We start from the raw sequence: 15,061 nt of genomic DNA, 5'->3' as shown, positions 1-15,061 counted from the left end.
GCAGCATGTGGGATCTTTCAGTTGCAACATGCAGGATCTTTTAGTTGTGGCATGCAACTAAAGCTCTGTTTATACTAATCCTTTCAAAATATACCCCTCAGAATTTCTTACTTCTCCAAATGCTACCCGTCTTTTTTAAGACTGGACACAATTTTCACTTCTTTTACAAAGTCTTCTCTAACTTGCAGCTAGTAGATAAGTAAGTTCTAGAGATCTAAAGCACAGTATAGTACTTATAGTCAACAATACTGTATTATAAACTTCAAAGTTGCTAACAGACCAGACCTTAATTGTTCTCACCACAAAAAAAGAAACAGTAACTGTGTCACTTGTGATAGGGTTATTAGCTAACCCTATGGTGACAGTCATATTGCAATATATAAATGTATCACATGAACACACTGTATACCTTAAACTTACACAATGTTATATGTCAATTATATCTCAATAAAAAATAAAGGCTGCTCTATGTCCACCCCATGCTAACCTCTGCCTTTTCTGATTTCTCATAGTGATAATTAAGTGTAATAAATAATCTAGGGCTTCCCTGGTGGCACAGTGGTTGAGAGTCCGCCCGCTAATGCAGGGGACATGGGTTCATGCCCCGGTCCAGGAGGATCCCACATGACGCGGAGCGGCTGGGCCCGTGAGCCATGGCCGCTGAGCCTGTGCATCTGGAGCCTGTGCTCCGCAATGGGAGCGGCCACAACAGTGAGAGGCCCGCGTACCGCAAAAAAAATAAAAATAAAAAAATAAATAATCTAGCATTTCACAGCCATTCCTTCATGGTTTTTTTTTTCACGTTCTTTTCTAATTGTTTCCTGAACAATTTTTATCTCCCTTAGCTAGACTTACTTGAAGCTAGAGGCCATATTTTTTAATATTAGCTCTTGTATCTCTCACACTATCCAACTAATTATAGGCTCTTAAGACTTGCTACTTGACGGACTGACAGTGTAAAACAAAGCTACTGAATACCCTGGAACAGAAAGTGAAATTACAGCCAAAAGAAGAATTCCAATATAGTAAAACTAGAGAATGGACTTTCTAACTTAAATATCCTTTCATATTCATTGCCTTTTTCATATTCATGCACATAAAATTTTTTTTTAATATTTGTATGACATACTGGACAAAGCAGCAAGGGGTGAACAACTGGGCTCTTCGGCCACCCCAGAGGCTAAGAGAATCAGTATCTCATCAGCATTATTAAAATCCACAGTACTCTGGTTGACAAGCTCTGATCTAAACGATTTATTTTGTGCATCAATGGCAAGAAAAAAAAAGTCTTATAGAATATTAAAAGTACCATTAGTCGACAAAAAGCATTAAAGTATATGAAATAAAAAGAATAAAAGGGGGCTTCCCTGGTGGCACAGTGATTGAGAGTCCGCCTGCCGATGCAGGGGACACGGGTTTGTGCCCCGGTCTGGGAAGATCCCACATGCCGCAGAGCGGCTGGGCCCGTGAGCCATGGCCGCTGAGCCTGCGCGTCCGGAGCCTGTGCTCCGCAACGGGAGACGCCACAACAGTGAGAGGCCCGTGTACTGCAAAAAAAAAAAAAAAAAAAAAAAGAATAAAAGGGACTTCCATGGTGGCGCAGTGGTTAAGAATACGCCTGCCAATGCAGGGGACATGGGTTCGATCCCTGGTCCAGGAAGATCCCACATGCCGTGGAGCAACTAAGCCCATGCACCACAGCTACTGAGCCTGCACTCTAGAGCCCATGAGCCACAACTGCTGAGCCCGCGAGCCACAACTGCTGAGCCTGCATGCCACAACTACTGAAGCCTGTGTGTCTAGAGCCCATGCTCCACAACAAGAGAGGCCACTGCAATGAGAAGCCCACGCATCGCAATGAGTAGCCCCTGCTCACTGCAACTAGAGAGAGCCCTCATGCAGCAACGAAGACCCAATGCAGCCAAAAATAAATAAATATTTTTTTAAAAAAGTATAAAAAGAAAGAAGAGGTCCAAGCAAACAAACAAAAAATGAATCACCAAAATAATAATAATAAACTAAAAGGCTCCTTTTCTAAATTACCAGAGGTTCTTTTCTCTGTTAAAAAATGTTTTCACCCATTCAGTGAATTGATTGCACCCTCCCTGTAACAGACTCTACATTGTGGTCTGTCGTCTGTTCATTACAGTACCTGTAATAATTCTCAACACTCTCCAGACTTGGAATGTTGAATGCATCTAATTAAAAAGAAAAGAGCAAACATCATCTATATTAAAAAGAAAAATGCAAACATATTAATGACTAAAGAAAAATGACAATTCTTTCAATAACACTTTAGATGATAGATGCCAATTAATTAGATTGGCATTTAATTTTTAAAACTTGATAATAGAATTCAGGTTATCTGGAAACTTATCTAAAGCACATAGTATACTGAAGAACAATAAATATTTTGAATTATGTACTACTCAGAATAAATCAATTTGAAGTTATAAGACTGGACCACTGTTGCTGCTGTTTTAATTGTGTGATTCTGGAAGCCAGGAAGGACTGGATTCATGCCTGATATATGGATCCATGTCATGGGCTTCTAAACAGCAGATGACTTTGATAACAGGGCCAAAGCCCCTCTTTTTAAATCTTAAAAAAGCTTCAGTAACAAAGAAGTTATATAATGGTAAGGGAAAAGGTTAAGGACATCATAGAATACTTATCTGGAAATATAATAATTTCATAGAGCTTGATTGCTTGGTTGCAATAGGCTAAAATTGTTGATCAGCTTTGACTTCCAAGAATCCACAACATTTCTAATAACCTTAGAAAGTAAGCTGAAAGCTCAATTTAGGCCAAAAGAAATATTATTGTGTATATAATCCTCTTGCTAAGAGAACAATTCTGTTAGAGTTAAATCTTTTTTTTTTTGGCTACACTGCATGGCTTGTGGGATCTCAGTTTCTGAATCAGGGATTGAATCCAGGCCACGGCAGTGAAGTGCCGAATACTAACATTTAGACCACCAAAGAACTCCCTATTATAGTTAAATCTTAATAAAGATTTATATATATATATACACACGCACACACACACACATATATACCATAAGCATTTATGCCTATACAAGTCAAATTAAATGATTATGAATTCCAAAGGACTATCCAAATTATTTAATCACAAAACTCCATTTGATATTTGTTACTTTAAATATATCAGTAGTTTGGCTTGGAACACTTTTTTAATATACACAGATTTGCTTTTATTGCAAAAGAATTTGACTTGTACCCTTAATTAAGATCAGGGAAAAAAGGGAATGTAAACATACCAGAGAAAGTTGTAAGCCAGAATCCTATTTTTAATTTATAATTTCTAGCTGCTTAGTAAGAACTATAGTTGACCCTTGAACAACACAGGTTTGAACTATGTCAATCCGCTTATATGCAGATTTTTTTCAATACATACATACTATAGTACTACATAGATCCTTGGCTGGTTGAATCTGCAGATGCATAGGGCCGACTGTAAAGTTATATCCGAATTTTTGACTGCTTGGGGGTCAGTGCCCCTAACCCCCACGTTCTTCAAGGGTCAACTGTTTTTATAAAGAGGGATTTTTCGATCTAACCAATAGCTGTGTATTTCACCAGATAGAATTTTAAAAGATAGCTTTTTAAAAAATATATAAATAGGTACTCATCAGCAATGAATAATCAAGTGAAGCAAACAAATGAAATACTTAAGTAACCAATAAGAAAGTCAACCTTTATGAAACAAACAGATCTACCATCAGGACTCTTGGAAAACAGTTCAATTCCTTATTAACACAACAATCATAATCTAAAAAATGGGAAGGGGTTATCCATTTCTCTCTCCATGCATATTGGAATATATTTGTAATTTTAATTTTTAAATATATATACAGCAAAATTCAATCTTTGTGATGTACAGTTCTATGGATTTTGACAAATGCATAGTCATGTATCTACCACCACAATCAACATACAGAACAGTTCTATTACCCAGCAAAATTATCTCATGATGCCTCTTTTTAGTCAGCCTCTCCCTCCATCTTCAACCCTTTGCAACCACAGATTGTTCTCTGTCTATAGTTTTGCCTTTTCTTGAATGTCATATAAATGGAATTATACAGTAATGTAGACTTATGGGTTTGGCTTCTTTCACTTAGCAAAATTATATCTTTTTAAACGTCCATCTGCATGGATTTTGCTATATGCTTTTCTTCCATGTAAGGAAGAAAGAAACCATACCAGTTTCCCCCTCAAGGTCTAACAGTGACATCTGAAGTTTTAAAATCACATATTATCGTTGAATTTCACAGTTGTGGCCTTTAGTATACCTAAGCTTAAGTTACAATGTCCCATTTTGTAATTTTACAATTTAAATTGGAGAATCTAGGCTCCTGAGGGAAAAAAATCTAGTCTTAATTATAACTGGGACTTGACTCTTACCATGATTTCCTTTGATATCGAGCCACTTGGTTTTTTCCATGACCCTTGTCTTCTTCAGAATACCCTGGTAAGTTTGCCATTCTTCCTCCTGCTGCCTAGATCCCAAATTTTCCTTTGTTTTGGCGTCTGTCAGGTCTCCTGTAGGTTTACATAAGAATTGAATAACAATGCAAAATAAAGCTGGGCTGGGGGTTCAATTTTTTTTTAATGCACACTGAAGAACAAAGATATTTAAAGTACTCAACATGTATTAGCATAACCACTTATGAATCCATCTCTGTCCAAAGCAAGCCACTGAAAATAAGATTCTCAGCACGGGCTTTATTTGTTTCTTATAGGTTAGCAAGTGCCTATTTAACTTCCTGTGATATTAGAAATAGGTTGTGAAAAATGTATCTTTAAAGGGAGCAGTACAAAATGCATCTTGAGACTCTGATGAAATGAAAACTCTTTAATAAGAAATTCCAACACTTTGGGAAGGTGTAAATATCTATGGTAACCTTATTTTCCAAACCCCAAATCAGGATATGTGATCTGACCAAGTATTATTTTTATGGCAAGAAACAATCTGGAAGGTGTAGTTTGGAAAATGAAATACCAAAATTTCTGGGAAACTAGACAGACATTTGAAATTGAGACTGTCCATAAAATGAGGACTCCATCATATCAGCAGAGGTGTTTCAGTAAGGTGGGTGAAAGATGAATCCCCCAAGAGCCGGGGTAGATGCTCCTTTAGCTTCTTCTCCAACACAGTTGGGAGCAAAGGGTTTGGGTTGTTTGAACACTCTAGGGAACCAACTCACAGAAGTACCAAAGGATGGAAAAAAAAAAAAAAGTGTCCTGAGTTACCTGAAGCCTCAAACAACTGACAATATAAGATTAATACTGTAAGGAAAATGGAAAAGTTAAGAAAAAAAAAGAAGAAGAGGAAGAGGAGGAGGAGCAGAACTTTTCATTTCTGGTTAAGGGGATTTCTCTAAGTCTCTCTCAAATCCAGAGCTGCAATAACGACAACAAAAAACAGATAACAGACGGCAGACGGAACACTAACGCGAGAATCATGAGCCTTGCTTCCACCGCTTGGCCAAAACCTTGCTATGGCAAGTCATTTAGCCCGGATCTTGACTCAGTTATCCATAGACAAAGGAAATTATAATATCCTATCTCCTCTACAGGAGGAGGACTCACCTGAGGCTGTAGCTAAAGTTCCCCCCTAACGTCCCCAAATTAAAAGGCTGCAGCCCTGTTTTCATTCTACCATCCGGACCACAGAACAACATGACAGCACGGCAATCCTCCCTACCTGTTGCTAGGACGAGAGCTGGTTGAATGATGTCAATAGTTTCAGAACAGAACTTCTCTAAGTCTACAGCTCTGCCTGGATCGCGAAACCTGCTCAGGTGAATGTCGGATATCTGCCGAAAGCAGGTGTTAAACAGAGATATCTGAGTCAGGAGGAGGCAGCACGAACAGAGACCCAGCGGCTCTCTCCGGCGGAAGTAAAAGGCAAAGACGCAGTGCATCAACGAAACCCCCAGGGAAGGACGGAGCACCAACCCCCTCTCCCCCAGCCCAGAGTGTGGGCCCAAACAGGAGCGGGTCGCGACCCCGCGTTAACTGCTGGCGTCTCACCGCGCGGCGCCAGCTCTGCACCCACCCAGCCCCCGCCTGAGCTCCCGCTGCGTCACCTGCAGACCCCAGAAGATGTTGCTGGCTCCGAGGCCCGGCGCAGGGTGCGGGCTCCGGGGGGTGCGGGGCTGGGGCAGTGGCGAGGGCGGCCCAGCCAGGCCGTAGTGCTCCAAGAGCACTGCCGCTAAGGCCGCGGCCGCCAGCCCGGCGACCACCCTGACGGCCAGCGCTGCGACCATTCCCGCCGGGGCGCGGCACGCGAGTGCGGGGCCGGGTCAGGGACCGGCCGGGACCGAGCGGTGCCCACCGGGAGCTGCTTTGGCCGCACTTCCGGACTCTATGGTCGCGGGGCCTACGGCGCCGGTCTGGCCAGCCGGCGCTGGCACCTGCGCCTGGCTGTGTACCTGCAAGCCGCCCGCGGCTCTGGGCTCGGTTTGCTAATGCAATGCGGGGTAAAAAAAAAACCTTGACACCCCCCCCCCCCCGCCCCCAGCGCCACTCGCAGTAGCCTTGGGGTGGCAGGGAAGGAGCCCGGGTCTGGGAGGCGGAGGCTAGCGTCCTGACTCCGCCTTAGTCAATCATGCCGGACCTCGGTGATCGGTTTCCTTGCAAACCAGAGTTAATACCTACCGAGCGTACTTCACAGGGTTGTTGTGAGAATCAAAGTATGTATGAGGACGCCTTTTAAAAATTGCTGCACACATGTGGCAGGTGGCTTTCTCTGGTTCCTTCTGATTATTAACAAAGTCGCTCTGTAGGTTTTCTATAGATTTAATCCGTATGTTTTGTGAAAGTTGTTTTTTCCTAAAACTGATTTCATGTGCACTTGGTTGCATAATAGTCTAATACGGTGGTGTGCCATTCATTTAATACATTTTAAAATACTTCCAATGGGCCAGGTACAAGAGAAGAATTACATTAGGGCCCTGCCCTTAATTTATCTAACCATTCCCTTATTGTTGAACTTTTGGATTGTTTATTATGTTCTGAATAAACATTTTTGAATAAACATGTTTTGAAAAATATTCTGGATAAACATATTTCTGTTCTCAATAAACAGTTTTATATGAATACAGCCCCCTTCTTAACCCCTTTTTGAGTTATTTTATTGGGCTGTGTTGCCAGTATTTAAGTTATGCCTATTTCAATTCATTAAATATTTTTTTAGTACCTTTGGAATTCAAGACATTGATCTAAGCAGAAAACATAAAGAAACATAATGGTAAGTAGCTAAAAAGTTCACTATCTTAGAAGTTTATGTAGCAGAGAGAAATACATAAATGAGGTTGAGAAGAACATGCCATTTTGCTACAAGTGACATTGAGATATAAAATGCTAGAGGAAGGTTAAAACCTGGAGAGATCACTTCTTTGGAGAGACTCTGGAAAAGTTTAATTAAGGAGGTGGCATATAAAGGATGGATAGTATTTCTGAGTGGCAGAGATTGGGGGCAGGATGGGGAGAAGCACTTTCCACCAGGACCTAACAACATGAACCAGAGCATTAAGGTGAGAAAACGCAGGTCATGTTGAAGAGACAGTGAGAGTCTTCCTTATCCAGGGGTTGGGCATCTGTGGATTCAACCAACCCATAGGGGTGTGGAAGCTGCAGATACAGAGGGCCAAATTTGGGACTTTGGCACCCAGTGGTTTTGGCAGTTGGGTGGTGGGGGGTGGAAGGTGGGGACAGACTCCTGGAACTGAAACAGGAGGGAAGGGGGCAGGGCACAACCTTTAAAAGAATGACATAGATGTTGAGGATACAACAAAAACTGGTTAGAACCACCTAGGTCCAAGATGGCGGGAGATTTAACTTCCAGTAGACCTTGAGCCTCATTATATGCTCATTGTAATACATTAGCATATGCTAAATGACACACCACACCCACAGGCGCCATGACAGTTCCGAGGCTGACCATAAAAGGCCAAAAAGTGGGCAGAGGCCCAATTCCTGGAAATCCCTGCCTTTCCCCCAAAATAGTTGAAATAATCCTCCCACTCATTAGCCTATGAAATTACCCAGCCCATAAAAAACTAACCATGCCGTATTTCGAGGCCACTCCCACTTTCTGAGAGGGACTACATTTCATTCTGTCTTTGGAGTGTGTTTCTCCCATGGCCACTCTCACCTTCTGATATGGACCGCATTCTGTCTATGGAACGTGTATCTCTCTAAATAAACCTGCTTTCACTTTTCTATGGCTCACTCTTGAATTCTTTCCTGTGCAAAGCCAAGGACCCTCACTTGGCGGCCAGTCCCACAGACTCACTCAAGACCTGGGACATGACCCTCTTCTTGTGCCCCCCTTTTTTTTTTCCTGCAACAGAAAGCCTCTATAAATGCCAAGAGTGAAGATAGATCTGGCAATGGCATAGGGAACCAATTAAACAGAGGGATGTGGCAGAGAGTCCTGTTAAAAGAATACTGCACTAATCCTGTGTTACGATCTGAATATGTCCCCACAAAATTCATATGTTGATAGTATTTGGAGGTGGGGGCTTTGGGCCCCAACCTCCTGAATGGGATTAGTGCCTTTATGAAAGAGACCCTAGAAAGATCCCTGGCCCCTTCCACCATGTGAGGATGAGGCAGGAGATAGGTGTACCCCAGGCTGAGAAGCTGGAGTTTGTCCCCTGTGGGGGGACAGTAGCAGAGAGGAGCTGAGCCCTGCCCAGATAAAAGATAAAGAGACCACATATTTCTCATTCTCGAAGTCAAGGAGACCTTCCCAACTACACATGTGCAGAAAGGCTCCTTGGAGGTCAAAAAGGGAGTGACGTCAACCTACCCATAGGCCTCTTCGCTAGAATCCATCTTGGCTAAGAGATGTGCATGTGTGCACACATGGGAGGACCCTGAGATAAACCAAATAGGGACTCAGAACCAGGCAGAGCAAGATGATTGGCCAGAGGAAACCCAGAACAAATGCCCCATATAAGTGATTCAGACTACCACGAGAGCACACAACTCTCTCTCTGCGACCGCCCATGTGTGTCTATTCACAGGTACTCTTTTTCCTCCTAATAAACACTTTACTTGTTTCACTACTTTCTGTCTCCTGGGGAAATTGATTTCTACAAAGCCAAGGGCCAGGGCCTTGTCACTATGTTGCAATGTAAATAGCAGTGAGAGTTTTCTTTCTTCTTCTCTTGAGAGCAAGGAAAACAAAGGGAACAGCAAACAAGCTAGAGAAGAAACATAACCTGGCCTGAAAGAGTTAATCACTCCTTGTTTTACTTTAACTGTCACTAATTTGTAGTAACTAGATTTATACTTTACAAAGCTAATCTCACTCCCTGACACTATGTAATTTACATTTGACACCTATCATCCTTAACTCTGTGTGAGTTACATCCTCACACAGGATGCCTGTCACCCCCTAACCTTATTACCTCCAAGCACTTACATTCTATATGCCCCTGGTAACAAATCACCCCCTGTAGTTTTTGCATTTCAGAAACAAGGTCACCGGGCAATAAACCAGAGGCAAACAGACACAATTACCAGCCTGCAGGACCTCAATTACCGGACAGCCTGACGCCAGCTATGACTGTTTTGAAATAATGCAAAGGAAAGGAAGAGTGCAAGACTTTCACTACTTTGATCCTTATGTTATACCCCGAACTGCGAGCCCCACATATAAAATCTTACCTGATTCCCAAGGAGTGGGGGGACACAGTTCTTGAGACACTAGCCTGCTGTGTCTTCCCTTCAGCCTGGCAGAAAAATAAAGCCATCTCTCTCTTTCTCCAAAATCCCTGTCTCCATATTTCTGTTCAGCATCAGTGCACAGGGAAGCCGACATTTCAGCAACAACTGGACACTGTCCCTGGTGGTCTATTGGCTAGGATTCAGCACTCTAACTGACACGGCCTGACTTCAGTCTCTGGATGAGGAAACAAAATCCTGCTTCAAGCCACTACAGGCCTAGGCCACCCAAGATCAAGGACACAGCAAGAAGTCAGCAGTCTGCAACCTGGAAGAGTGTCTTCACCAGAACCTGACCACACTGGCACCCTGATCTTACACTTCCAGCCTCCAGAACAGTGAGAAATAAATTTCTGTTATACAAACCACCCAGTCTGTGATATTCTGTTATAGCAGCCTGAATGGACTAAGATATCCAGGTGGTGGGTAATTACAAAGGCCTGAAGTAGGAAGGTGGAAGAGTGTGACACTGAGATTAGAAAGGAAGGATTGTAAAGACAGAGACTACAGAATTTGACAGCTGATTGGATATTTGAAGGAAGAACAAAAGATAGCTGAAAGTTAGTATAAAATTTGGAACTCTAGTGATGAAAAAAACTAGGGCTATAGTGTATGTGTAGAGACCATTGTCCATATGAATAAAGTTTTTGGTTTTGTCTAATACTGTGCCATTCATCCAGATGAATGATGAATATCTTTAAAGCAAATTTGGATGATATGGTTGAATATCTTTAAAGCAAATTTAAATCTGGATGAATATCTTTAAAGCAAATTTGGAAGATATGGTTGAGATAATCTGATTTAAAACACAGGCAATGTAGCATATAAAAAATGCATTTGAAGAGGTTTTGGAGGAACCTACCTCAAAGATATGAAAATCATTTTCCAGAAATGGAATACAACAAGAAGCCATGTGATAGATGATAGGAACAGACTTGCTGTAAAGATATCTTGGACAGAGAAACATGGTTTAAAGTCACAAAGGCCAGCAGTTTGAATTTCAGACACTGAATTGTAACCAAGCTGCTTCACCCAAGGTGCTCAAAGTGAAACAGATCAGAACCCTATGGGGCCATCCCTCCTTTCTGTGTCCCCCATCTCTTGTTTGTAGGAGATGGGCTTCATTCAGCCTCCTTAACCTCCCCTAAGTTCCAAAGGGCAGGTTCAAACAGTTGCTAATCAGGGAAGTGAAGGGATACAGAGACAAGGGAGGAGCCACCAAGAAACAATAGTGCAGCCTTGGGGCAGGGTCCTGGTTCCTCTTGAAGGAATATATACATAACAATACCTTTGAGTTCTGCAGGAACTAAGGCCCCCACCCAGGTGGAGGATGGTAACTTCAGACTGAGCACAAGAATCCTGGAACACCGCCCTGTTCCCTCACCACCGACCAATCAAAAGAAAGCCACACACCATACAGCCCGCATCCCAAATTTTGCCTGTAAAAACTTTTCCCCCAAAACCATCAGAGAGTCCAGGGTTTTTGAGCATGAGCCACCTGTTCTCCTTGCTTGGCCCTGCAGTAAACCTTTCTCTGCTCCAGGCTTCAACATTTTGATCTACTTGGCCTCACTGTGCATCGGGCACACGAACTTTGTTCAGTAACAAAAGTGAGTAGAAACAGGAATTTATTTATGTCATGATGGTTAATGATTCTCCAGAGAAATACTGGTTTGACCAGCTAATCACTACAAATTAGTATAAAAGCTGGTTCTCAGTTCCTGACAGTCAAAGGAGAAAGGTAGATTTCTTGTAATCTCATAAAGATAGCAAGCAGCAATTCACCATGAAAGCAAACTTTCCTAGAATTAAAGTGAAGGGAGAATTTATCACTTGGACATTTCACAATACAATGTACATTGTCATCAATACTCATAAATTGAACAATATGACTCATAAACATGAGTATTGATGACAATGTACATTGTATTGTGAAATGTCCAAGTGAAAGATTCTCCCTTCACTTTTTTTTAAATTATTTTTTTTTTTTTGGCTGCGTTGAGTCTTTGTTGCTGCACACGGACTTTCTCTAGTTGCGGCGAGTGGGGGCTACTCTTCATTGCAGCGCGGTGGCTTCTCTTGTGGCAGAGCACGGGCTCTAGGCACGCGGGCTTCAGCAGTTATGGCGTGTGGGCTCAGTAGTTGTGGCACACAGGCTTAGTTGCTCCGCGGCATGTGGGAATCTTCCCGGACCAGGGCTTGAACCCGTGTCCCCTGCATTGGCAGCCGGATTCCTAACTACTGCATCACCAGGGAAGCCCCTCCCTTGACTTTAATTCTAGGAAAGTTTGCTTTCATGGTAAATTGCTGCTTGCTATCTTTATGATAGCAATTGCCATCAGATCGCTATTTCTATACTAACGTTATTTTAAAATCTGAAACTGTATTATTAAATCATTGTTCTGTGAAGTCATTTTGTTACCCAGTGAGGTCCATTTGCTCAACACACAGTAAGCCAAACGCTGAGACTCTGAGGATTATGGCTGAGAAAGAGTTTATTCACAAGGCAGCCAGACAAGGAAATGAGAGAACAAGTCTCAGATCTGCCTCCCCAAAGGCGATGGGGGTGGGATATTTATGGGGTAAGCAGGGCGGTCTTAGGCATGGGGAAAGGTGATTGGAGGTAGGGGAAAAGCTGAGGTAATCGGTGTTCCGTGCACGTGCATATGGGTTACATGTTTCTGCATATTGAAGATGGAACTGCTTAGCATGATTAGAGGGTGGAGTTTTCCGGCTGTCTCACATCAAGAGGCTATTCATCAGACACCTGCCCTGGCCCAGTTTTAAAGGTCACACAGCCCCAGACAGCTTGCACTGGGCAAGAGCTAACTGCAAGTTTCTGTGAAACAACTAGGCTGTGTGAAGATGGGAAGGTGTGGAAAGAAAAAAGAAAGAAAGAAAGAAAGAGAGAGAGAGAGAGAGAAAGGAAAGAAGGAAGGAAGAAGGGAGGGAAGAAAGGAAGGATGGAAGGGAAGGAAGGAAGGAAGGAAGGAAGGAAGGAAGGAAGGAAGGAAGGAAGGAAGAAAACCTTAATCAATGAAGGCCATTTACAGGCAGAGGGGTTTTAACAAGCTGTTCCCACACCTGTTGTTCTGTAAGATAAGCTCAAGAATTTTCATTAGTTACCAGCTTCTGTTAACGCTATGGAGCATGGCTTCAATTTCCATAGAAAGCTAAAGTAGTATAATCAAAAGACTTTTACGTGTATATAAATGTTTTTAAAAATTATTTTTCAAAATCATGATAAAATACGTATAACATGTTATATATCTATTAACTGAAAAACCCACACAACCTAAGAGCAGTATGTTTCAATTTTATTTACAGACCTGACTGAGAACTATAGCCCAGGAGATAGCCTCGCAGATAGCTCTAAGGAACTGCTGTGAAGAGGCAGGGAAGGAGCCAGGATATATGTGAATGTTTTGCTGTAGTTTGCTGTAGGGAAAAACATGTAGTCAGGCATAAAAAGATTACTGCTAATCACAAAGAACAGATATTTCAAGTGAAAGATTTTAGCACTTTTCTCTATATGGGAAGATGCAAGAATCTGGGGTCATAGAAATTTTTCCTTAGATATGCATCTTAACTATCTAGGTGCCCTTATATCCAAAGCACAGAATGCTTCTTGTTCCATCCTGAATTTTCCTCAGGGTGGGTGACTGCAGTGGGTTGCAACTTAATCCTTGAAGAACTGGAATGGATGGCAACATTCCTTGTTTTACACATCTTAACAATGTTTAAGTGTACAATTCAGTGGCATTAAATACATTCACTTTGTTGTGCAACCATCACCTCTTTCCATCTCCAGAACTCTTCAGCATTCCAAACTGAAATGTGTAACCATTAAACATTAATTCCCTATTCTTCCCTCCCTACCCTGAGCCACTAGTAACCACTATTCTACTTTATGTCTTTATGAATTTGATTATTCTAGGTACCTCATATTAGTGGAATCATACAATATTTGTCATTTTGTGTCTGGCTTATTTCACTTAACATAATGTTTTCAAGGTTCATCCATGTTGTGGCATATGTCAGAATTTCCTTTCTTTTTAAGGATGAATAATATTTCATTATGTGAATATAGCACATTTTCTTTAATCATCCATCTGTCAATGGACATGTGGATTCTTTCCACCTTTGGGCTATTGTGAATAATGCTGCTAAACATCATTACATACCGGGTATTTTTTTATATATAAATTTATTTATTTATTTATTTATTTTTGGCTGCTTTGGGTCTTCATTGCTGCGTGTGGGCTTTCTCTAGTTGGGGTGAGAGGAGGCTACTCTTTGTTGCGGTGCACAGCCTTCTCATTGCAGTGGCTTCTCTTGTTGCGGAGCACGGGCTCTAGGTGCACAGGCTTCAGTAGTTGCAGCACACGGGCTCAGTAGTTGTGGTGCACGGGCTTAGCTGCTCTGCCACATGTGGGATCTTCCCAGCCCAGGGCTCGAACCCGTGTCCCCTGCATTGGCAGGCGGATTCTTAACCACTGCGCCACCAGGGAAGTCCTGTACCGGATATTTTTAAAGCTTTTTATGGAACACTCCTTTTTTAAAAAAATTGAAGTCTAGTCGATTTACAATATTGTGTTAGTTTCAGGTGTACAGCAAAGTGATTCGGTTACACACACACATATGAATATATATATTCTATTTCTAATTCTCTTCCATTATACTGTTGACAAAAAATTAATCAGTTCATCTAAGAAAGAAACAGAAATTTTTATTCAAGCCAAATTTGAGGATAATAACCTGGGAAAGCAACTCCGAAAGCTCTGAGAACTCTTCTGCCCATTAGAAGTCAAGGCACAGTTATGTAAGTTTTTCGAGAAAGAGGGCTGTACATTAAATTGCATATTATTGACAGTTTACACAATCCAGATCTAAGTGCCATGGGACCCCTTATCAAGAAGGAATATTATCTTTAAGGAGTCATCTTATTGATGGTAGGAGAATGTTGCTCTTGACAATCGAGCAAGTATTTCTGATGGGGGAGGTTTGGTCGATGCATAATGCAGTTAAACAATGCACAGTGCAGGGAAAGAGGAGGCCAAAGGACATAGAAAAATTTTTATGTTTAAAAGAAAAATTTCTATGTTTAAATTTTTCTTATCTTGCCATAAAATATGAATTTTATTTCACAATAGTTTATTACAAGATATTAAATTTAATTCCCTGTGCGGTACAGTAAGTCCTTGTTGCTTATCTATTTTATATATGATAGTGTGCATGGTGGGGAGAATAAATTGGGATTGACAGATGCACAAGGAGCACTCCTTTAACTCCTTAGGAAA

General features: G+C 41.7%; 1 protein-coding gene and 1 long non-coding RNA gene across 12 annotated transcripts in view; one reads left to right on the top strand and one right to left on the bottom strand.

The window, feature by feature from the left end:
* The window catches only part of TMEM62 (transmembrane protein 62), a 33,466-nt gene extending 26,938 nt beyond the window's left edge, over positions 1 to 6,528 (bottom strand). For 3 of the 11 annotated variants that reach the window (XM_060148598.1, XM_060148607.1, XM_060148615.1), the window contains exons 1-2: positions 6,113 to 6,242; positions 4,425 to 4,562 (exon numbers count right to left, since the gene is read on the bottom strand). In XM_060148598.1, coding sequence (XP_060004581.1) covers positions 4,425 to 4,504 — 80 coding nt within the window. In that variant the 5' untranslated portion in view covers positions 4,505 to 4,562; positions 6,113 to 6,242. Of the gene's footprint in view, positions 1 to 2,152; positions 2,199 to 4,424; positions 4,563 to 5,727; positions 5,840 to 6,112 lie in introns of those variants that run through there. The other 8 variants (XM_060148554.1, XM_060148560.1, XM_060148543.1 and 5 more) reach the window with 7 other exon arrangements.
* LOC132519997 (uncharacterized) lies at positions 6,192 to 10,115 on the top strand. Its single transcript, XR_009540404.1, has 3 exons — positions 6,192 to 6,505; positions 7,222 to 7,275; positions 9,840 to 10,115. It is a non-coding gene; the product is annotated as an uncharacterized LOC132519997 (long non-coding RNA).
* The last annotated feature ends 4,946 nt before the right edge of the window (positions 10,116 to 15,061 follow it).

This window comes from Lagenorhynchus albirostris, chromosome 1, assembly GCF_949774975.1.
Source record: "Lagenorhynchus albirostris chromosome 1, mLagAlb1.1, whole genome shotgun sequence".
NCBI classification, from domain to species: domain Eukaryota; kingdom Metazoa; phylum Chordata; class Mammalia; order Artiodactyla; family Delphinidae; genus Lagenorhynchus; species Lagenorhynchus albirostris.
The sequence above is the reverse complement of the archived record's forward strand: the minus strand, read 5'-3'. Positions and strand labels throughout refer to the sequence as shown.